Source organism: Acomys russatus, chromosome 3, assembly GCF_903995435.1.
Source record: "Acomys russatus chromosome 3, mAcoRus1.1, whole genome shotgun sequence".
NCBI classification, from domain to species: domain Eukaryota; kingdom Metazoa; phylum Chordata; class Mammalia; order Rodentia; family Muridae; genus Acomys; species Acomys russatus.
The window spans coordinates 29,763,188-29,786,022 of record NC_067139.1 but is presented as its reverse complement, the minus strand read 5'-3'; the positions used below and the strand labels follow the sequence as shown (position 1 = coordinate 29,786,022).

Here is a 22,835-nt window from a genome sequence, read left to right as displayed (position 1 = left end):
AGTGAATCCTTGCTGGGAGAAGTTAGTCACTGGGTGCAGGCCTCAGTGTTTCATAGCCCGGCCCCACTTCCTGTCCATTTTCTGATGGTGGTGAGGTGAAGGGTCAACTCAGCTGGATTTGGAATCACCTAGGAGACACAACTCTAGACACGTCTGTGAGCAAATCTGCAGAGATGTATATCTGAGCAGAGGAGACTCGCCCTGACTATGGGTGGCACCACACAATGGGCTGAGGCCTCAGACTGAATTCAAAGGAGGGTGTAAACTGAGTAGCAGTGTTGGTGCTGTCTGCTCCCTGACCCACGATGAGGAGAGCAGGCAACCCTGTGCTCCTGCTCATGCACCTTTCCTTATCCATGGACTGTGTCCTCTCAAACTGTGAGCTAAAACAGACTCTTCAGGGACTTGCTTTTGTGAGGAATTTTGTCATGGTGATGAAAAAACAAAAACAAAAACAAAAACAAAAAAAACCCAAACCTAACATAATGAAGAACCCTGTCTTTAAAGAGATGACGACCATGCCCACCACCACCCTATCCCAGCAAAAAGCAAAACAAAAACAAAAACACAAAAAATAAAAAACAAACAAACAAAAAGCCTTACAATTCTGCAAGCTATCTTACCCCCAAAGACTGCTTGGCTTACTCACAGCTAAATAATTTGTAGGTATGGCTTAAAACGTTGCACTACCCCAGAAATTATTTTTCAGAATATGGAGTCAGCTTTAAAGTTAGAAGTCAATGCCTTTACTTTGCAAGTGAGTTTCAGAGGGACCGGCAGAGGAGATCTGAGCCAAGGATAAATTTGGAAGTCTGAATCTTTAGCTTTTAGCCCAATGTAAAGTGACCTCTACACCCTCAATCCTATTAATTGTGCAAAGCAAAAATGCCTGTAAATACGTCTTTTGTCAACATGACTATATTGTCTAGCATGTGTGTACTTGTGATCTTGATAAATTTCAAACATTTGCATTAAAACAATCAACTATGTGCTATATGAAGACAAAGGTAGTTCAACAATAGACCTTCCAAGAGGTATTCTGTTGCAGGATAGGGGTATTATCTGCCATTTTTATTTCATTTTCTCTCAATGACTTAGTTTTGGAGAATGGTGAGGAGGCACTGAGGCTGAGGGAGTGCCGCTCTTTGGCCAACTGAAACAGAGTGTCTCTGAGTTCTCACTGGTCTATGTCAGCCCAATGGAGCATGTGTCCCTGGAGCTGAAGAGCACCCAGGTGCCCACCTCCCAGAGGCAGCTCCTTCTTCCTGTGTCTCAAGGATGGTGGTAGAGGGATGTGCATCTCACTGGCAATCTAGAGAATCCATGTGCTTGGAGCCAGAGGGAAAGGGAGCTGGCTTCGAGGATTTGTTTCCTTACCTTTTGTGATGGCTTCTCCCTGATTAAGCTGGGCAAACAAAGCTGAGCGAGAAGGCGAGGACTCCCCATCTTTACCCTCATTCTCAAAAAGTGGAGGTGGCCCAGGTGGAGGCGGTGGGGGAGGTGGGGGAGGGAGACCGGGCCCAGAGGAGAGGATAGAGAACACTGATGCGGTGGATGCCACAGGACCCTGTGGGAGACAGAAGATGGGAGCTTTGCTGAGACTGAAGGTCTGTCTGGGGTTCCATCAGGGGTTCAAGACTCTCCAATGAGGTCCCAGAGGCACAACCGTGTACTGTGAGTCTGTTTGAAAGCCCTGGGTCAGGGTGGGATCTTCTTGGGAACATACAGCCTATTGGCAGGGCCTTGCATGTTTAGAAATCCCACTGTGAAGTCATCAGCAAATACCCACAGGCTTATATTCATGTCCAAGGGACTGGATAAGAATGAAACCATGCCTGTTATCCCAGCTCTCTGGGAGGCAGAGGCAGAGGCAGAGGCAGAGGCAGAGGCAGAGGCAGAGGCAGAGGCAGAGGCAGAGGCAGAGGCAGGCAGATCATTGTGAGTTCAAGGCCAGCCTGGTCTACAAAGCGAGTTCACAACAGCCAGGGATACATAGAGAAACCCTGCCTCAAAAAAAAAAAAAAAAAAAAAAAAAAAAAAAAAAAAAACCCAAAAAACAAAAAACAAACAAACAAACAAACAAACAAAAAACCCAAAACAAAACAAACAACAACAACAACAAAGAATAAAACCATGCTTTGACTAAAGAATCAGGAGAAAAATGGGCTTAATGGATAAGAAAATTAAATTTTTTGTGGACATTGGAAACTACAGGTAAGAGAGAGAGAGAGAGAGAGAGAGAGAGAGAGAGAGAGAGAGAGAGAGAGAGAGAGATCAGACATCTTTGAGCACTTCTGAGTAGGTAAAGAGAGGCTGAAATTCCCTGAAACTCATCTCCCACATGTGTATGCCTCAAACTGGCCCGTCACCTGGGACCCACTGATTGCTCTGCGAATGCCAGGGCTGATGGGTGGGTAGAAATCAGACCCTTCCCAAGCCAAGGTCAGCGCACAGCCCCACTTTCTGTTGCAATCCGCAGCTCCAAAGGGCTAACAAATTCCAATGGCAAGACCAGGAGACACAGAGGGGTCTTCCTGTCACTGGAAGGGCTCATCTTCATTGACGTGATATGTGATATGGAATCACTATGGAAACACCCCTCTGACTGTGTCTTTCAGGGTATCTCCAGCAAGATTCAGCTGAGAGGGAACATCAAGCCTAAGTGTTGGCAGCGGCGTGGCAGTGGCATGCCATGGGTTGGGGTCTGAATAAACAGAAGGTGAGCACCAGCCCGCATCTTTCTGCCTCCCAGCTACAATGTGACCAGCCGCTTCACAATCTACTGCCATGCCTTCCCCACTGTCATGGCTGTGTCTTCACACTTTGAGGTGAAGGAAACCCCTTCTCCCCTTAACTTGCTTCTTGTCAGGTATTTGGCCATTGCTTCAGCCATGAGAAAAGTAACTGATATAGACCCCATAGACATAAGACATGTTCTCAGAGGACATAAAGCCAACGGGGCAGAAACTTAAACATACAACAAACTTAAGATGTGTATACTTTTATTTTTAACACCTTTGTTACTGTTCTATTGATGTGAAGAGATGCCATGACCAAGGCGATTTATAAAAGAAAGCATTTAATTGGAGGCTTACTTACAGTATCAGAGGGTTAATCCACTTCCATCATGGTGGGAGCATGGCAGCAGGCGGGCAGGCATAGTGTTGGAGCAGTAGCTGAGAACCTACATCCTGATTCCCAGGCAGAGACTGGGTCTGCTGTGGACTTTTGAAATCCACTCCCAGTGACACACCTCCTCTAAGAAGGCCACACCTTCTGATCCTTCCTCAACAGTTTACCCACTGGGAACCAGCCATTTAGACATATGAGCGTATGAGAGGTCCATCCTAATTCAAACCACTGCTTTCAGTATATTTTTTACCTTTTATTTTTATTTATGTGAATGTTGGGCATATGTGATGAGTGTGTAGATGTCTGTTGATGTACAGTTTCCTTGAATCTGCAGTTAGAGTCCATTGTGACATAGGTGCTAGAAATAGAACTCAGGTCCTCTGGAAGAACAGCAAGTGCTCTTAAGCATTGAGTCATCTCTTCTTCAAATTATACTTGGAAACACTGGCAATATAGCTATGCACCTATGAAAAGGAATTAGAAGCCAGGTAAATTTTAAACAGGCAAAGCCAGGGGTAGTGGGAAATGCCAGGGATTCCATCACTGAGGGTCTGAGGCAGGAGAATGGCTAGTTTCAGACAAGCCTGGGCTTATCATATAGAGATAGATTTGGGCCACATAGTGAGGCCCTCAGAATACAATGTAATGGAGAAGTAAGAAACTGAGAGAGACAGAGTGGTTCATATGTTTTCAATATCAAATACAAAAACTGAAACATTATAAAAGTACTAAACACTAAATGGGCCTGGCATAATCTTATTTTCATAAACAACTGGTATTATGAGATGTCAAAGTTAGGAAGTTTTAATCTTCAGTTGTCTCTTAAAACAGCTATTTTCTAGCACTTACACAGTCTTTGTTCAGTACAGAGTCACTGAATAGAAAAGATTCCTCTCTCCAGAGTGTGCCTTTGAGCCTCAGCAGCCGGAAGTCTCCTCTCCTGGAGCTGTGATTCGCAGCACTTTTGTTTTTGTAATTTTTTTCTTAACGAGGGGGCTGCCTGACTCTGTCAGGATTCTGGGGTCAAGCAGAAAATGATTTTACAGTTCTTGAGACCAACCAATTTCTCTCCCTAGGATCCTAAATGATTTCTGTCATGTTATTGAGGTGAAATTTGAGGGACCTGCTCTGACTCATAAGGGACTCACAGTATACACTATACGCTTTGCACATCAAGTCATATTCCAGGCCTCTGTGATCGACATCAAGAGCCACAAAATATTAATCGTTCTCATGACCATGCCATTATTCACGAAGCCTGTGTGTGTGGGGTGCAGTTCCCTCCCTCAACATCTGAAACATTTCAGCTTTGTAGGGCTCCTGTTTTGTAAGAAACGGAGCAGGCCCTGGCTTCCGCATCTTAGAGACACCGGTCTCTTCATTCTCAGAATCCAAAAGCTGGGAGATGAGGTGGCCATGGATAAACCACATCCCATCTTCTGGGGACTTTGACACATTCAGATGGTTGGCCTGGTGACAGCAGACAGAGCGTTTACAGAGATAAATGTGGAAAATAAAATCTCCCAAATCAAAGGCCCCTGGAGCCTGCGAAAGGCTGCCTCGGACGTGCCCTTCTGATGTGCAGTGACGTTTCTGCACCATTTGCTGGGTACCAGGTTCCGGTTTCCAAGATTACTTTGCAATTAGCATTCAGGGGCTTTCCTGAACAGTGGACTCGAAACCAAACTGCTTAGGTCTTCCCTGAATTGAATTCCTTTGGGCTGCACCCGAAGCCTGGGAGGGGAGGAACTTATCTTTGCTTGCCCTCTTTTTCTGTACCCTGTAACAGACCACCACCTCAGCGCTTTCCATGGCCTCCTGTGACCTGGTACCTAGTGGGCAGCAGCAAGAGTGATCCCACCTGAAACTCAGTAAGGGCAGAGAGGAAGGCAGGCACTGGGGTGGGGGCAGAGGGGTTGAGAAAGGACTCTCAGGTGCCAAATGTTTTTCTATTTTGTACTTAACTGCTCACTCAGGACTCAGCTCTATGCTGGGGCTCTCAGATTATTACAACACTTGCAATACTAATAGATCTGTTAACATTTCCCAAGCCCAGGCTGTGTGGTAGAAGTACTAGCTGCAGAATGGAAGCAGGTAGGATGCACATCTCTCTCTCTCTCTCTCTCTCTCTCTCTCTCTCTCTCTCTCTCTCTCTCTCTCTCTCTCTCTCTGTATGTGTGTGTAGATCTGCTGATTGTAAAGCCATCTTTACAGAAACCCTTTATCTATATTCAGATTTTTATTTTTCAGAAACAGGGTCTCATGTAGCCCACATTGGCCTGGAACTCTCAACGTAGCTAAGGCTGACCTTGAACTCTTGATCCGGCTGCCCCCACCTTCCATGACCTGGGATTATAGGTCTTTATCACCACATCCAGCTACATTAACAACAACCACCACAAATCACAGATGCCCATTTAAGCATGTGCTTGTGCTTGCCATAATGCATGTGTGAAAGGCAGAGGACAACTTACAGGGGTCAATTCTTTCTCCTTTCCTGGGAATGGAACTCAGGTGATCAGGCTTGGCATCAGTCTGAGCCATCTTACCTACTCTAGGCCTTGTTTGTTTAAAATCATTGGCCCCCATGACATTGGGAGGGGGTGGAGAGGCAAAGGGTGAGTCCGGAAGGAGTTAGGGAGAGGAGGTGGAAGAAGGGTAAGTATGATCAAAATACATTGTTAATACAAAAATACATTGTAAATATGATCAAAATACAGGTAAGCATGTATGAAATTCTCAAAGAATTAATAAGAATATTGTAGTAAAAAAAAGTAAAGTCGCTGGTCAAATAAAAGGCTAGAGGTGTGGATCACCTTGTTAAATAGCATTTTTCCTGCGTCTACATATAGAATACATGTGACTGAAGTTTTGGGAGGAGCATAACATCTTAACTTAGTTTTTGTTTTTTTGTTTGTGACGGGGTCTTGCTATGTAGGTCAGGGTGGCCTCATGCTCTTGCTCCTCCTATTCCAGTCCTCCCACAAGGATCACTATGCTGGCTTGGTTTAGTTTTAACCTCACTGTGCCTCACTGGCCTTTTTATACCTGCACCTGGCTGTCTTCCTATGAATGGTCTGGAATGGTCTGTCATGTGACGGGGTGATTGCACCCCTTGGGTTTGTTACTGGCACCTCGGCATCAATCAGCTCTCAACGCTGCCTTTGCCGTGCTTTAGCATTCTGTTGTAGAGTCTGGCCTCTTGCCCAGGTACTTCTGTATTCACTGACTATAGGAATGACACACTTGCACCCAGACCTAATCAAGTTGTTCTGGGATGGGGTCTCAATGGCCTGGGAACTAGAGCTTGGAAGCCAATGATCCTCAGCACGGCTACCTTTGAAAGGCAGACTTAACAGGAGAGGTAGCTTGACATACCAGGGGTGTCCAGACTGGATGGGAACAATGGGCCCCCATTGGCAACAATGGTACTAAGGCCATTGGCACTGTGGGGGAGGACAGTTCAGAGGAAAGGGCAGGGGAGTGGGTGTTCAGGATTTGAGCTGGGTTTGTGCGGTGACAAGGGAGAGCTTGCCAATGGTTGGTCTGTCTGGTGGTGTCTCTAAAGACATAATTCCTGCCTTGGGAACCTGAGGGGATGCCACCGATGAGGGTTCCTTTCCCTGCAGGGTACTGCTGAGGTCTTGAGAAACTGCCAAGCGTTGGCATGTGGGCGTCTCTCATTCCTTGAGTGGAGCCTTTGGGACCGGAGCTGTGTAAAGCGCCTACACCTTACAGGATGTTTTGAGGTGTGGTCTACTTGCAGGCTACCTGAATATTTTGGGTGCTTCTCAAAGATTCTTCTTCCTCTCTCCCTCCCTTCCTCTGCCCCCTCTCCCATCCTCCCTCCCTCGCTTCTGTGTGCTTGTGTGTGCACAGGTACAGGCTTTGTTCTTCAGGAACCTTCTACCTTGTTTAGGGCAGAGAACAATAATCAGGTGTCAGTTCTGTTCTCCCATCAGGTAGGTCACAGAGCTCAAACTCAGGTCATCTTGGTTGGTGGGAGATGCCCTTACTCACTGAGCTGTATTGCCAGTCTTACCCATGTCATGGCCTTTAAAAAAACCAAAACCAGAGGCAGGCGGATCATTGTGAGTTGGAGGCCAGCCTGGTCTACAAACTGAGTCCAGGACAGCCAACGCTACACAGACAAACCCTGTCTCAAAAAAACCAACCAAACAACCAAACAACTAACTACAACAACAAAAAAACCAAACCAACCAATCAACCAACCAACCACAACAACAATAAAAAACCCAAACCCGATACTAAATCGAAACAGCGCCCCCCCCCCCCCATCACCAACAAAACAAAACCAAAAACCAAAAACCATGGGCTCTGGGGAGTGAACTTCATATCTGTGTGCTTTATCAACTGAACTACGGCCCTGGCTCAAAGAAAGCTTTTCTTAATAAATTATTTTATAATATGTTTGACTTGAACAATTACTATTGTTTTATAGCTACAGGGTAGAATCAGACATCTTAGCACTCCAAACCCAGGAAGGGTAGGTCATGTGACCAGAATGAGGTCACCTAGCCCAGAAACAATGCTGAGAATTGAAGGTGGGCATCCTAGTTAGGAGGTCTGAGGAAGGCCGGCTTAACCTTGCCAATGTAGCAGTGACTCCCTCATCCCCCAGCAAATATTTAAACCTCCTTCTTGAGGCTGGGGAAATGAGTCTCTGAATGTCTTACAGTCTTCAGGCTGGGTGGGATTAAAGAAGAGCACCTATAAAAGTCATCTAACAATGGCTTGCCACTTAGAGAGAGAGAGAGAGAGAGAGAGAGAGAGAGAGAGAGAGAGAGAGAGAGAGAGAGAGAGAGAGAGAGAGAAGCAGAACATTTATGATTTCCAATGGCTGTGTTCCCAGTGCAAAAGTTCACTTATGTTGCAAGAACACGGCACAAAAATCCCAAATGAAGCTTTTAAGGCCTATTAAGATTAATTCTGAGAGCAGATGTTTGATCATGAACTTTTTTTTCTTTCTGGCACAGAGACTTCTAAAAGAAAGTTAATGTTCTACAAATCTCTCTAAATTAATGTCACTGTCCTGGAAACAGCTGTCTCTCCCATTTTCAAAGCCGTGAGCTGTAGGCAGAAACCCAAGAAACATCCTCAGCCGCACATGGGCACTGGAAAGCTTTGGGTTATCTACAGGTATGTGCACTACAGCACAGCTGCGCACCAGTGCGCCCTGACGTCCTGCTTCGTCAATAGCTACTTCTCAGCGCAGTTACTACTCATTTCATTTCTTTGGAAGTCAGACTTTACTTTCTGGTCTTTCTGAGACAGGGTCCTGCCTTGAACTTACTACATAGCCCAGTCAGGTCTCAATACTCCCAGTGATCCCCCTGCCTCAGCCTCCCGAGTGCTGAGATTACAGGCATGAGCCACCACGCCAGCCTCTTAGAATTTAGATTTTTACTAGGGAGGGAAATTACTTAGAATTTTAAGTAGAATCTTATTATTGCTCTATGGTGGTCATTCTATATAATTAACATGCGTGTTTATTCCTCCCAACAGTACTTCTTAATTAACCAGTTCATTCAGAGATAGTCTAAGCTTACATCCAAGTAAGCCACAAATATTATTTCAGTTATCTAGCTTTTTGAGTTTGTAGAAAGAAGGGCCAATAGGGCTAGCTTGTGTGGGGCCAGGGAGCCAGGCCTAGGGCTGCAGTGGCTTGGCGCTGAACCGCACCACTAGGTGCCCTGCAAGTCCCTTAATCCTGAAGAAAAGAGATTGAGGGAATTTAAGCAAAGAAGAAATATTTACAGACAGCATTAACTTCCAACTTTGAGAATAGGTCAGGCAACCGATATCTTGGTTGGTATTTTTACCATCGTTTAAGAAGCAGGAGCAAAGAACATAAAATTTTCATGCGAACTTTTCTTGGAGCAGGTGGATTATGTTGCTTACGACAGGGCCTTTGCTGAGATTTCTCCTCCATAAAACTAGCTTAGTGACAGTAATATTTTGAGCCACCTGCCCTTAAAGTATTTGTGGAGATGGTAGATAAGGCCACGGGAATGGAGCAGCTGACATGCCGCAGTGTTTATGGGTCATGTTCCTTCCCCCTCCTTCAGGGACACACACATTTGGTTCCCTGGTTTCTGGGCAGAATCTCTCTGGTTGTCCTTTGTTGAACCATCTTGGCCCATTACTCATGCACTCACCACTAACAACCTCCAGGTAGCAGTGACAGCTCATGTGTGCCCGGTCATACCTTCGGATGTCTGAACGGTCCCAGGCCACTTCACTCACATTTATGCTGCCATAGGAACTTAGGATGTTTTACAGCTAACATTTTATGGAAAATGTTGTTGATTACCTTTCCTGAGGACAAAGAATCCCAAACGTCCTGGTGTAATGAAACATTAGGGCAATAAACCAGTCATTTCCATAATAGGAGACAGTGGCTAAAGAAAGAATAAAATGCCCCTCTCTCTCTGTCTCTCTCTGTCTCTCTTTCTCTCTGTCTCTTTGTCTGTCTGTCTATCTCTGTCTCTCTCTCAGCAAAATGAATTAAACCAATAAAGCTCTCTCTCTCTGTGTCTGTCTGTCTCTGTCTGTCTGTCTGTCTCTGTCTCTCATACACACACGAGAGAGAGAGAGAGAGAGAGAGAGAGAGAGAGAGAGAGAGAGAGAGAGAGAGAGAGAGAGAGAGAGAGAGAGAGAGAGAGAGAGACCCTGTCTCAAGGCAATAAGGAAGAGAGTAGTGGAGTGGGGCACTGGGAGTACTGTTTGGCCTCCACGCATTTGCACACAGGTGCACATCCCTGCACAGTCAGATGCATGTACCACACACACACAGATAAGTAAGAAAATAATTAAATAAAATTGAGGCGTGACTGCATAGCAACGAAAGGAAGATCATCCTAGCAACAGAAGTGCAAGCCAACATGGATTCAGGACTTCAGGCTGAATTCTTTTACCATTTATTTGGATTTTGAGACTTCTGCCAAGGAAAATAAAGTTCCTGGGAACCATTCCAAGAAAACAGAGTTGTTAATAATGCCACGGAGAAGTGCTACATAATATTTTAAAGGATATGTTCATTAATAACTTTTGGAAAGTCAATTTAAAGACTATTTTCTATTTTATTAATGGATATTGAACACTAGGGAGATTTCTGATTTCCACAAAGTCCTGATACTTATATGCAGTTTCTATAAACAGATGGGTACACAACTATGAGACAACATTGGGCCCATCTGGATTAGGGCCCATTTGGATTAGCTCTTGTCAGAGTCAAGGCTCCAAACAGCCTTATCGCAAGATGTGAAAAGAAGGTCATTAGGCACCCAAATCTCAGGGTGAGGATGGCGCTCAATTTGAAGCATGCTTGCTTAGCGAGAGCAAGCCCTGGTTTTGATTCCCCAGCATGCACAAACTGCCATTGCCACAGGCTGGTAATTCTAGCATTTGGGAGTTGGAGGTTGGAGGGTCAGAAGTTCAAGGTCACCCTTAGCTACAAAGGGAGTTTGAGTCCAGTCCAGGCTACATGAGACCAGGCCTCAAACAAACAAACAAAACAGAATAATAAATACAGTGAAAACCCTGAGCCCCAGAGAACAATGCTTCCCCCTAAATTCTCATGGTTGAGCTCTTCCCTATCTCTGGATGGCTATCTTCCTGTGGGTTTTATATGTTGCTCCTTTGGTGACATAGACAAACTAAAGCACTGGCACTTGATGAAAAAGAAAATAGAATAAACAAGACCACGTCACTTCTGGGATGGAGTGACAGCTCTATATTGGAAAACAGCCCGACACACCGAGAAGAAACATATATAGCCAGTGCTGGGAAAACTAGATTTGTGCTTGATGTACTTATTTGTGTATTTACATGACTCCTTTCCAAAATATAAGAGGTAACCTCTGTTCGACATGCCCAAAGTAGGATTTTTTTTCCAGGCCATCCCAGCAGAGACTACACATAATTTGTGGGGGCACAGTCTAATTCACTTGTGTGATCGAGGCGTTTGAGAGAAATCAGCTTGGTAAGTGGCTGTTGTTGGGAGTCTGACCTTGCTTCTGATACCTAGACCAAATCTGGAATCTCCAAGTTGTCTTTTCTTCTTGCCCGCCAGCATCAGCAACATGAAACCACAATTTCTCATTAAAAAAAAAAAAAGGAAAACTAAAATTTCCATGGGAAAACTTCCCAGAGTTAAAGATAGCCGAGTATATCCATCAAAGAGAGCAAGCTGGAGAGCCAGCGACGGCATAAATGGCAGGAGTGACGTGGGCTTTGACTCAGCTGGACAATGAGTACATTTGGCCAGCTGAGCCCAACTCAGTCACTGAATTCAAGGGTTTTGTTTTTCTTTAGGAGTTTAGGATCATAACGAAATGATTATGCTGCCTTGAAAGAACAGTCCTTTGTAAATAGCAGGCACGAAGACCAAGGCAAGAGCTGTTAGAGAGATTATTTATATTGTATATGGATTTTTACCTGAAAAAAATTTTAAGTGAAAAATCCCCAGAAGTATCATTTTTTAAGCTTAAGAGTTGAGGTGTGGTAACTCAGGATAACCTGTGCTAACATGGTAATGTGTGCTTCAATTCCAGCTCCAAATTTCATGGGAGAAGGTCAACTGACGCTTAGGTTTTCTATCTTCCCCTTCCTCTCTCCCTCCCCACTTACCCTTCCCTCCCTCTCTTTTCTTCCCTCCCTCCCTCCTTCTTTGCAGACCAGAACACAAGGCTTCAAGAAGGGCAGGTAGGTGCTTTCCCACCGAGCCCATCCCCAGGGACTTTAATGCTCTTGGTTTGCATGACAGGTATGGTAGACTAGGCCCACTGTTTTATGAAGTGGTGTTTCATGTTACGTGATGACATGCATTTTCCCTCTTTTCTTAAAAAAACACTTTTTTGCTTAATGTAATATCAGACTCAGTTTCCTGAGTTTATGTTATCTGAAGATGAAAGATACCTGGCACGATGGCGCACACCTTTAGTCCCAGCAGACCAGAGGCAGAGGCAGTCAGATCTCTGTGAGTTCGAGAGCAGCCTGGTCTATAAAGTGAGTCCAGGACAGCCAGGGCTACATAGAGAAACCCTGTCTCGAAAAACCAAAGAGAGAGAGAGAGAGAGGGAGAGAGGGAGGGAGGGAGAGAGGTTGCAGGTGGTGTGGGGGAAGGACAGGGGAACACCTCTGACCAGTGTGAAAATGTGCTGTGCACTCCCAGCACCCTCACAGCATTGAAATAAAGACCTATATTCACACGGCTCACTGCCACTGGACACAGCCTGTGCTCAATGAAGGACGACTGTGTAGGTTTCACTGTGAGGAAACCTGATCTCAAACAAACTAGGTGAAAGTGGGTGGCATCATCTATTCCTAAGGCCCTGGGCCAATCACTGGCTGGGGATCCTGGGTCATCACTCCTCAGTAAGCTCACAGCCTCAGGGCAGAGAAGACACTTCTGTGTCCCCCCCCCCCCCCACTCCACCCCAACCCCAGGTCCCTATTTTGCCACTCCATCTCTCCATGTCTTAGTTTAGAAGGCTCCTCTTCTGCAAAGTGGAAGACTCTGACAGATCCTTAAGGCTCAACTTGAATACTTTTTTTTTTAAAAAATAGGTTTTATGGAGTGGAGCATTTATGCAAATGTAGCTTTTGTTCTCCTTGCTCAGTTGTTGTCCTTCTGCTAACCTACCCCTAGTTCTGGAAGCTTCTAGCCACCATATAATCTAACCTAGGCCTAGAATGTTTTCAGCCTCTGAGACTTACTGCTTAATAAGCTCACCCTTACTTGTTCTTTCTGAGCTCTGGGCTGGCTGGTTCAACTCAGCTGTTCTGGCTCAGACTCTTCTCCCAGCTGACTTATTTAATCTGGCTTCTTTTTCAGCCCGGAATTGCTCTGCTTGGCCTCAGACTAAGTCAGCAATCTGCTCTAATCTTCTGGCTTCTTATTTTCTGGTTCGTTCTGTCGTCACCTGAGTTCATTCTCTGCAACCCATTTCTCTATTACTATCTTGGTAAAAACGGACTCTTAGGTAGCTTCCCTTTCCTCTCTCTTCTTGTGAGAGTTGGGCATATCTTAGTCTGTCAAATCTCTGATCCGTCATTTTTTTCTGCCACTCAGTTAGACATCACTTTCAAACATGGGTGCTTCCTTCTACAAACTAACTTTACTTTTGTTTGGGATTAAAAGGTGTGTACCACCATGTCTGGACCTAAGCTTTTCTTTATCTGATACTTGCTCTATAGCAGGCTGGCCTTGAACTCAGATCTGTTTGCCTCTGTCTCCTGGATTAAAGGCGTGTTTGTATTCTAGCCAGATCATACAGACCTAGAACATCTTTGGATGTGATTTCTTGCCAGAACAGCCATGTTCTGAACTAACATTCCTCTACACATGTGTCTGTGTGTTATATGCTCGTGTGGGCGTGGAAGCACGCGCCTGTGCATGAGCGTATGTGCTTGAGGAGGCCAGAGGTCAACTTCAGGTGCCGTTCCTTAGGAATCATCCATGCTAATATTTTGAGGCAGGGTCTCTCACTGGGAACTGGGGCTTCCAATTATGCTAGGCTGGTCAGCAAGCCCCAGGGATCTGTTTATCCCCATCTCCCCAGAGCTGTCCTTAGAAGTACATGCTGCCACACCAGCCTTTTCACATGGGTACGAGTCCTTACAGGGCAAGCCCTTTACCAAGAGCCATCTCTCAGCCCCTTCTGGAGCTCTTCTGAGAGGACTGCCCTGTTTCCCTGTAAGGGAATGCCAAGCCACCCATAAAACTTCGACCCAGAATTTACCCTGCCTATATGATGTGCAGGGATAAAACCAAAGCAGAGATTGACATTGCCTGGCCCAACCTGAGACCCATCCCATGGGAGAGAGCCAAACCCAGACACTTTTAATGAGACTCTGCTATGCTTGCAGAGAGAGGGAGCCTAGCACAGCTGTCCTCTAAGAGGCTCCACCCAGCAGCGGAAAGAAACAGATGCTAAGACTCACAGCCAAACCTTAGGTAGAGCGCAGGGAGCCTTGTAGAAGAGTGGGGGAAAGGATAGAAGGACCCAGGGCCCAGGGGAGCTTAGGGAGACTGAAGCACCAACCAAGGTTGATGCACGGACTGGACCTAGGCCCCCTACACAGATGTAGCCAATGGGCAGCTTGGTCTTCATATGGGTCCCCTAGCAAGGGGAGCTGGGGCTGTCTTTGACATAGACTCTGCTGCTTCCTTTTCGATCACTTCCCCCTGGCAGAGCTGCCTCACTCAACAGGCTACAGGGGAAGAGGATGCACTTAGTCTTGATGTAACTTGATGTGCTGTGGTGTGTTAGTGGGAGAGGACTCCCCTTTTCTGAGGAGTAGGGGAGGAGGGATGGGGGAAGGGGGAGGGAGGGGGCTATGATCCAGGTGAAAAGTGAATAAATAAATAAACAAACAAAATTAAAAAAAAAAAAAAAAGATTCCCCAGAATACTTTTTAGGAAAATTTGCATCATTACCACAACCATTTGCTGGTGAATCTGGGTTTGGTCAACTCCAGAACTTTGGAGTTACTTGCTTATTTTTCTCAGAGCCACCACTCAGTAATGTGGCACAGGGCCTGAGATGCAGTATAGCATTTACTGCTGTAAATAGATCACTTATAAGTGTAAGCACCACGGAGGAAGTGCAGATCTCCAGACGCTTCTGCAGAGGGACAGGGCACTCTGAGTTGGGGCAGGACATGGTGGTACATGAAGATCTGGGGGGAGGGGGTTGAAAGAAAGCATTGTTTTAAATAGACTGTCTTAGTCTTACTTGCTGTGGTGAAACACCTCAGCAAAAGCAATGTAAGGGAAAGAGTAATTTGGCTCGAAATACCAGGTAATCCGCTATTAAGGGAAATCAAGAGCGTGGTAAACTGAAGCAAGCAGCGCGCGCGCACACACACACACGCGCACACACACACACACACACACACACACACACACACACACACACACACATCCAGTTCGCTTTCTTCTCTTGTATAAAGTTCAGGATTTCTTGCTCAGGGGAGCCATAGCCCCTGTGGGTGGTCTTCCTGCCTCAATTAGCATAAAATAATCTGCCATCAACATGCCCAAAGTCCAACTAGGTCTAGCTAATCCCTCACTGAGACTGTTTTCTAAACTTCCTCTAGATTGTCTCAAGTTGCCAGTGAAAACGAAGAATCACCCAAACCCTGAAAGATGAGAAGGATCGTGGCACAGGGAACCAGGGAAAGGGGATCCTAGGGGCGGGGACATGAATGTTGGCGTTATAATAAACCCACGGAACTGCTGTTAATGATCGCGTAAGAACATACAGAGTCGCGCCAGTACTGCCTTTCCAGCTAGTCAGAAAGGTGCCTTTTAGGATGTCCTTAGGGCTGGGGTGCGCCTCAGCCATGGAGTATCCACTTAGCATCAGGCCCTGTGGTGGACCCTCAGAACCCATCTCCTAAGTGTCCCCCATATCTGTTTGTGAACGCACATATGAAATAACCATTCAGGTTTTGTACTCTGCTCTACTTCTCTGGACTGAACAGGGAAATATTTGAGGCAATATCTCCTTTGGAGGCCCTGTGCATTTTATCCCCTGGAAAACACATTTCTGTAGAAGGCTGATATTTTTTTTTTTTTTTAACCACATAGTATTCTGGAAAGGACAGGTTGAGGGCTTCATCTGCTGTGTCCCTATCTTCCCTCCAAGCGATCCCTCCTCCTTGCAGGTACTTCCATTATGACGTCACCCCTCCTGCTATGTCCAAGAAGCTTTTTTACCAGAGTCTAAACAGACACAGCTTCCCAATCTTTCTCCAAGACTGTGAGCTAAAGAACACTTTTTAATTTATAAACTACCCAGCTTGAAGTGTTTTGCCACAGCAACAGAAAGTGGACAAATAAGGACACTCATATCTATGGTGGAGAACACTTTTGCCTGGCCACTCCCTTACACCACAACCTTCTGATAGTTTTGTGGTTATGTGAAAGAATGAGTGTCCAGACACCTTCAATTACACCATGGCTGTCAACAGTATAAATGAAGGAGACTACTTATTTTTGACACGTAATAAATAAATCATATGGATCTGAAGAGATGGCTCGGTGATTAGGAGCACTGGCTGCTTTTCCAGAGGACCCAGCACCTACATGGCAGCTCACAACTGCCTCTAATTCCCGCTTCAGGAGATCTGACACCCTCACACAGACATGCATACAGGCAAAACAGCAATGCACATAAAATAAAAATAATTTTGCTTTGAGACAGGGTCTTGCTATGTTGCTCAGGCTGGCCTCACGGTTATAGCAATCCTCTTGCCACAGCCTCCTGAGTGCCCCTCAGGTGCCCACCTCAAATTACGGAGTCTTAACTGAATATAACTTACTAAAATATTCATAGGATAATGGTTTAAACAGGCTAGGAATGAGAATTAACTTCTGACCCCTCAAACTTAGAGACTATGAGTTCTTGGTTGTAAAAATTTTCTAGTAAATAGAATAATCTCGACTATTAAATCAGACAGTTTTAAAAGCTACTACTATTTTGATTCACAGAGAGACAAACGTATAAAATATTTATACATTCTTATCAACAAAATAAAACCCAAAGGTATTTATGAGATAATAGAAACAATTACAAACACAAAAGTCAAAGCTCCATAGTTTTGCTAATTCTACATGAAATTGAGGCTGGGCATATATACAGCCTACTGAAGATACATCATGTGTTAAAAGAAATCTATACTAATACACATCGATTCTAAAACTTTTAGGGAGACCCTGAACCTCTCAGCAGTGATCTGTCAATTTAGACAACTGGTCTGCAGATGCTCAGGAGGTCATTATGTGAAAACTTGACTGCTCGGTTCTACAAAGTTGTGTCTAACCCGCCCCACCCCCCTAATCTCTGAGGCTCCTCCCTAAAGGTCAACAACAACAAGTGAGGTGTTACAATTCTGGTTGTGTTATTTACATTAGCCTCCCTATGATAAAGTACCGGGCTAACAGGATTTAACGGAGGAAAGCTTTATTTTGTCTCTCAGTTGAGAGAGATCACGGTCTATCTTGACAGGAAGGGTTGGTGGTTACTTTAAAACTATGGCGGTGAGAACTAGCTTACATGCAGCTGGATCAGGGAGTAGAGGGAGGGAGATGCCTCTGTTCAGCTCGGGCTCTCCTCTCTTCCTTTTTATTCAGTTCTGAGACTCCAGCCCACTGGACGGATGTGTTCACATCCAGGCAGGGTTAGCCCCCTCACTTATTCCTCTCTGGAAGAGATCTGATGGACACACGGATGCCCTAGGCATTTCTTTCTTTAATCAAATTGCAACCAGAGCTCACAATCTGTGGACTATACTAACTAGAAACTTCCAGTCTTGTTGGAATTTAACTGTTGTGCTGGATGCTGATAGCCTTCTTAAGGTCTCTCCCAGGACACTACATCCACAGTAGTGGCCAGGTCATCCTTACACCTTTAAGACCTTCTATCTTTTCATCGTCTCCTTTAAGAAATGGGGGCCCCCAAGGTCATATCTCCATTGTTCTTTTCCTATTCCATCCTCCCTTTAATTGATGATTCCAGGCTGGTGATTTTTAGCACCTGTGCCAGACTTTCCCTTCTTTCAGTGATGCCTCCCAGGCTCCTCAAACACAACAGAGCACCAGGCATTTTCTTCCTTTGCTGGTAGCTGCTCCTATGACGATGGCCTTGCTTTTACTCTTTTCCCTAGGGATCTAGAGTGGAAATTTTGTGATTAGATTTGAGTGCTCTTCTACCTTCCCTCCTCAAACCATCACCGCCTTCGTGATTCACTCATTCATCCTCCATTCCATTTCAGTTCTTTCTCCTCTCTCTCTCCCTCCCTCCCTCCCTTCCTCCCTCTCTACCTCCCTCCCTCCATCCCTCTCACCTTCCCTCCCTCCCCCCCCATGTATGTGGGAGGGGACACCATGGCCATTCAGTCAGCACAGAGGACAACTGTGTGGAACATCCCATGAACAATCAAGAAAATGCAAGTCGTGGATGAAAATGATAAAGATAGAAGGTTTCTTTCCCAAGGCAAGCCATTTCAGCATCATTTCCCTCCTCCCAGGTAGCCATTTCCCTCTCAGCCTATTTTTCAGTATAAAGCCAAATGTCCATTAACAAAGCAGAAGACTAATCCTTCACTTGTGATCCAATTAAAATCTGCCAGAAGGTATCCCGACCCACTATAAATAATGCAGACTCGCGGCATGTTGTTAAATATGTATGTCACGTGAGTTGCAGGTCTTCTGGCCTCTCTGGCCCCTCTTGATATTTACAGAACTGGCCGCAACCTTCTCTGAAACTTCTCCTTGGCTTACTAGTCACAGGGAGTGGCTGGGTCTCAAACGGTCTGTCATTTGTCTGGGATGCAAAGCTCACTGCTGCTGGCTACAGATGCCCTCCCCGCAGAGTGGTTCTAGCCAGCGCACCTGCCCACAGCTGCCTTAAGTCTCCTGACTTCTCTTGACCCTCCAGCTCCCTTTGGGGTCCCTGGGCAACCCATACAGGCAGTTGTCTGGCTTACAATGATTCAACCTGAGAATTTATTATTGCCGTTGTTTGAGTTTTCAGCTAATTTTTTTTAGTGTGTGTGCACGCATGCGTGCATGTGTCATAGCTCATATGTGAAAGTTGGAGGACAACTTGCAGGAACTGGTTCTCTCCTTCCACCATGCGGGTGAATAGGTCAAGTTCAGGTGGACAGGTGCCCTTTGTCTGATGAGCCATTCATTGACTCATTTGTTGTTGTTGTTTTGGTTTGGGGTTTTTGTTTTTTTGTTGCTGTTGTTGGTTTTTATGCAGTCTCACTATGTATTCCTGGTTGTCTTTAAACCCATTGTATAGAGTAGGCTGGGCTGGAACTTTGGACAATCCTCTTGCCTCTGCCTCCTGAGTGCTGAGATTTTAGGCATGTGACAACACATGTATCTCGATTTTTTTTTGAAGTTATTGGTTTGGGGTTTTTGTTTTGTTTTGTTTTGTTTTGATGTTTGTTGTGTTTTGCTTTGCTTTGCTTTGCTTTTCATGCTGGAGATAGAGCTCACGGCCCAGCACATGTGCTCAAAGCACTCTACCACTGACCTGTGCCCCTGGCCTCCAACAACAAACTCCCAGTTGTAAGTTGCTACCAACTCAGGAAACACCTGAACTTTATGTTGTGAATTTGGCTCTTTTCTGAGCTAGCAGTAAGTACTACCATCTCTTTGCAAAGCCAGGTCACAAGGAGGACACCCACCGCCTCTGCTCTGCGCTAGGCGACTAAGATCAAGGCATTACACATGTTTTCATTTGGAAACTTCCTGACCTGCAGTGAGCTTGCCCAGGTGTTCTCCACAGCAAGGAACCTCTGAGGCAGCCTTCTCTTGTGGATGAGAGCCGCGTTGACCAAAGTGGGTTACGTTCTCACCAACCAGCAAAGGAGCCCCACATGCACAGATGAAGGCAGGCCGGGAACGGCCACACTGGCGTCAAAAAGACTACTAGGCTAATCCAACATTTCTGAGGCAGCCACTGTGCCACCAAGTCCTGAGGAAGGTGCTGAAAATACTGACAGGTGAATGACATGGCAGGCATAGGTGTCACCTGCTCAAACTCAAATGTGTGCTGCAGAGCTGATGTGTGACAGACATGTCTACCCTAGAAAGAGAGCCCACACCAGATTAAAGGAATGACCACACCACCAAAGGCCAACTTGGTGAACCAATGAGTTCTTACTTTTGTTTATTTTTGTTTCATTAGTTTTTGTTTTTTGTTTGTTTTGTTGTTGTTTTTTGTTTGTTTGTTTTTTGAAACAGTGTTTCTTTGTGTAGCCTTGGCTGTCCTGGAACTCATTCTGTAGAACAGTCTAGCCTCAAACTCACAGACATCTGCCTGCCTCTGCCTCCCTGAGTGCTGGGATTAAAGGTGTGTGCCACCACTGCCCAGCTACCAATGAGTTTTTATTGGGATCACGAACAGGCACATGGGTGAGGAGTTATACAGGACAGGGGAGGACTCAAAAGCAGCCCCACCAGCCAAAGCCCATCCCAACACCGAGGATGGCACTCAGATGCTGCCGCCCCAGAGCTCTATGCACAACTTGCAGATGGCTCTCCGGGTCCGCCTCTCAGTAGCTAGGCTGGTGAGAGCCCCATCCCCAGAAGTTACTAACTCCTTCTATAAAACTGGCATGAGCCTTTCAAAGTGAGTTCCAGGACGGCCAGGGGTACACAGAGAAATCCTGTTTCGGAAGACAGAAATGATGATGACGATGATCATAAAAGGAAGGAAAGAAAGAAAGGAAAAGAGAAAAAGAAAAGAGCAATTCCAGGCAAAGAGATCAGTGTGTGCATATCCAGCAAGGACACACAGCTTTTCCAAATAGAGTGTAAAGGCTAGCAGCTTTGCGGAGCTAGTGAAGGCAGCTTTGTAGTTATGCTAAGAAGGTTGTGTCATAGGTCATGTCAAGGATTGTGACTTTCATTGTATGTTGCTAAGCAGAAAGCTACAAGCTGTAGAAAGTGCTTTGCACTGTATGAGATACCTGGGAAAGGGAAGAACCTAGAGGCTGCAGTACACATTTAGGCATGTGCCTGAAATCCCAGCACTTGGGTGGTAGAAGCAGATGGATCAAGAGTTCAAGGCTAGCCTCTGCTATGTAGAGTTTGAGGCCAGCACAGCCCACATGAGACACTATATCCAACAACACAACACAACAAACAAACACCTTCCAAAACATATGATTCATTAAAACCTCATGTAAGTGTTTATATAATCCATCTACTTGACAGATAACCGCAGACGCTTTCTAAAGCTAAAGTAACTTAGAAGTACTCAAAGGGGCAGAAAGAATAAGCTGGGCACCAGTGTTAATAAGCTGAGCCTATTAATCTTGCTCATGGAGTTCCTGGGAAGAACAGAAAAAGTTCAGTTGTCTGTGTAATCACATGGAGTGGGCCCAGTTTCCCAGCTGCAGGCATCCGGTTTGAAGTACTTGCTAGTGCTCTTAACAAATCTGTCCAAATGACGAGCTGGCAGATATTGATGCCTCTACCAGGCTTGTGCCAAAAGATCAGTTTAGTCAACAAAGTGTCTCTGAACCTTATCCCGGTAGAGAAAACATAAGTCAATATGAAAAAGACTCTGGAAGAAGGAACCTAATGGAAAACTCAAGTCCTTTCTGGTTTGGCCTGCTGCTAGGTCCCATGTTGGCTTCATGTTGAAGAAAAGCCCAGAGAAATGACAAGTGACTATAGTGTAAGAAGAGACAGAGACAGATGACTCCACAGCTGCTTCCTCTGAAGCGCCAAGCGCTCCTGCCCCTCCCCAGCACACTGTGCACACACTCCCCCGATTGTTGTCCCACACAATCCCTGGCCTCAGAGTTCCACATTTGTCAGTGACAGGTGGAGCAGCAGCTGCCCGGCACAGCTGCGCTCTGAAGACCAAGGTTAGGAGGGGGCACCTGGAAAACTCAGTCCCAAGTGCTGTCTTGGAGGTGGGTGGATGCTAGCAGAGTGTACTATTGGAGGAACCGGGGGTCTTTAGTAGCATACTAAGAAACCCAGGATGGGAAAAACTTCAAAATCTAACTTGAAGATGGAAGAAAACAATTACCGAAGATCCTTGAGGAGTTTCATATCCACAGCTTTGTGTAGTCTACGAAGATGCATAGGCTGGTGAGATAGCTCAGGGGGCAAAGGCATTTGTCATGCAAATCTGATGGCTTGTGTTGAATTCCTGGACCCAAAGTGGCAGAGGAGAACTGACTCCCCAGCAGTGTCCTGTGACCTATACACACACACACACACACACACACACACACACACACACACACACACACAAATAAAATAGAAATAAAAAGTAAAAGCCTGAGTCCTGTGCTGTTTTAAACACCAAAACCATGTCTTTCCTAGCTGTTCTGACACAGACATTATTTTTTGCATCCTTGCAATCGGTAGATAAATAAATGAAGGAGCCATATCTGGCTTTCCCATCAACATTCATTTTGCTAGTGTATCTCCGGAATAGCAATCGAGGAGAAATCAGTTTGATTTGTACAACAGATTGTACTTGAGATCTTAGTTTTTAGTAATTTAAAACAGAAGTTGAATTTTCAAGTTCAAAAGTATAACTTTTATAATATACCTTAAAAGAGGTTTTTATTTTATGTGCGTGAGAGTTTTGTTCTCATAGGTGTCTGAATCAGAAGAAGGTGGCAGATTCTTTCTGGAACTGCAGTTATGGACAGCTGTGAGCCCCCATGTAGGTGTTGGGAATTGAACCTGGGTTGTCTACAAGAACAGTAAGTGTTCTTAGCCACTGACCAGTTTCACTAACCTTATAATATGCTTTTTAATAATTTCTCCCTTAAACTTTAGACTAGGAAGATAGAAGTCAGGAGAAATCATGGGTCTGTGTATAAGTCTGGGCACTTACCAAAAGACTGTATGTATGATTCTGAATAACCATTTTCCTATTGTAACTACTTCACATTTTTAGTATCTGGTCCCAACTATCATTTCACTGTCCCTTTGAAGAAGTAGCACAGGGCTGGGAGTGTGGCTGGGTGCCAGAGTGTCTGCATAACATGCAAGTACATTTACTGTTTCGATAATTTTCCATGACTTAAGCCATGTGCTCAGTAAGCAATAGCTGTTATTAATACGGCAATCTGTGAGGCCCAGCTTGCTCCAGGACTCACTTATATTTTGTGTAAATATATAACAC

The 22,835-nt window shown here is 45.3% G+C and overlaps 1 protein-coding gene across 1 annotated transcript in view; it reads right to left on the bottom strand.

The window, feature by feature from the left end:
- The window catches only part of Cap2 (cyclase associated actin cytoskeleton regulatory protein 2), a 143,700-nt gene that overhangs the window by 11,495 nt on the left and 109,370 nt on the right, over positions 1-22,835 (bottom strand). The window contains exon 8 of the mRNA XM_051170794.1: positions 1,378-1,567. Within this exon, the coding sequence (XP_051026751.1) occupies positions 1,378-1,567 (190 nt within the window). The remainder of the gene's footprint in view (positions 1-1,377; positions 1,568-22,835) is intronic.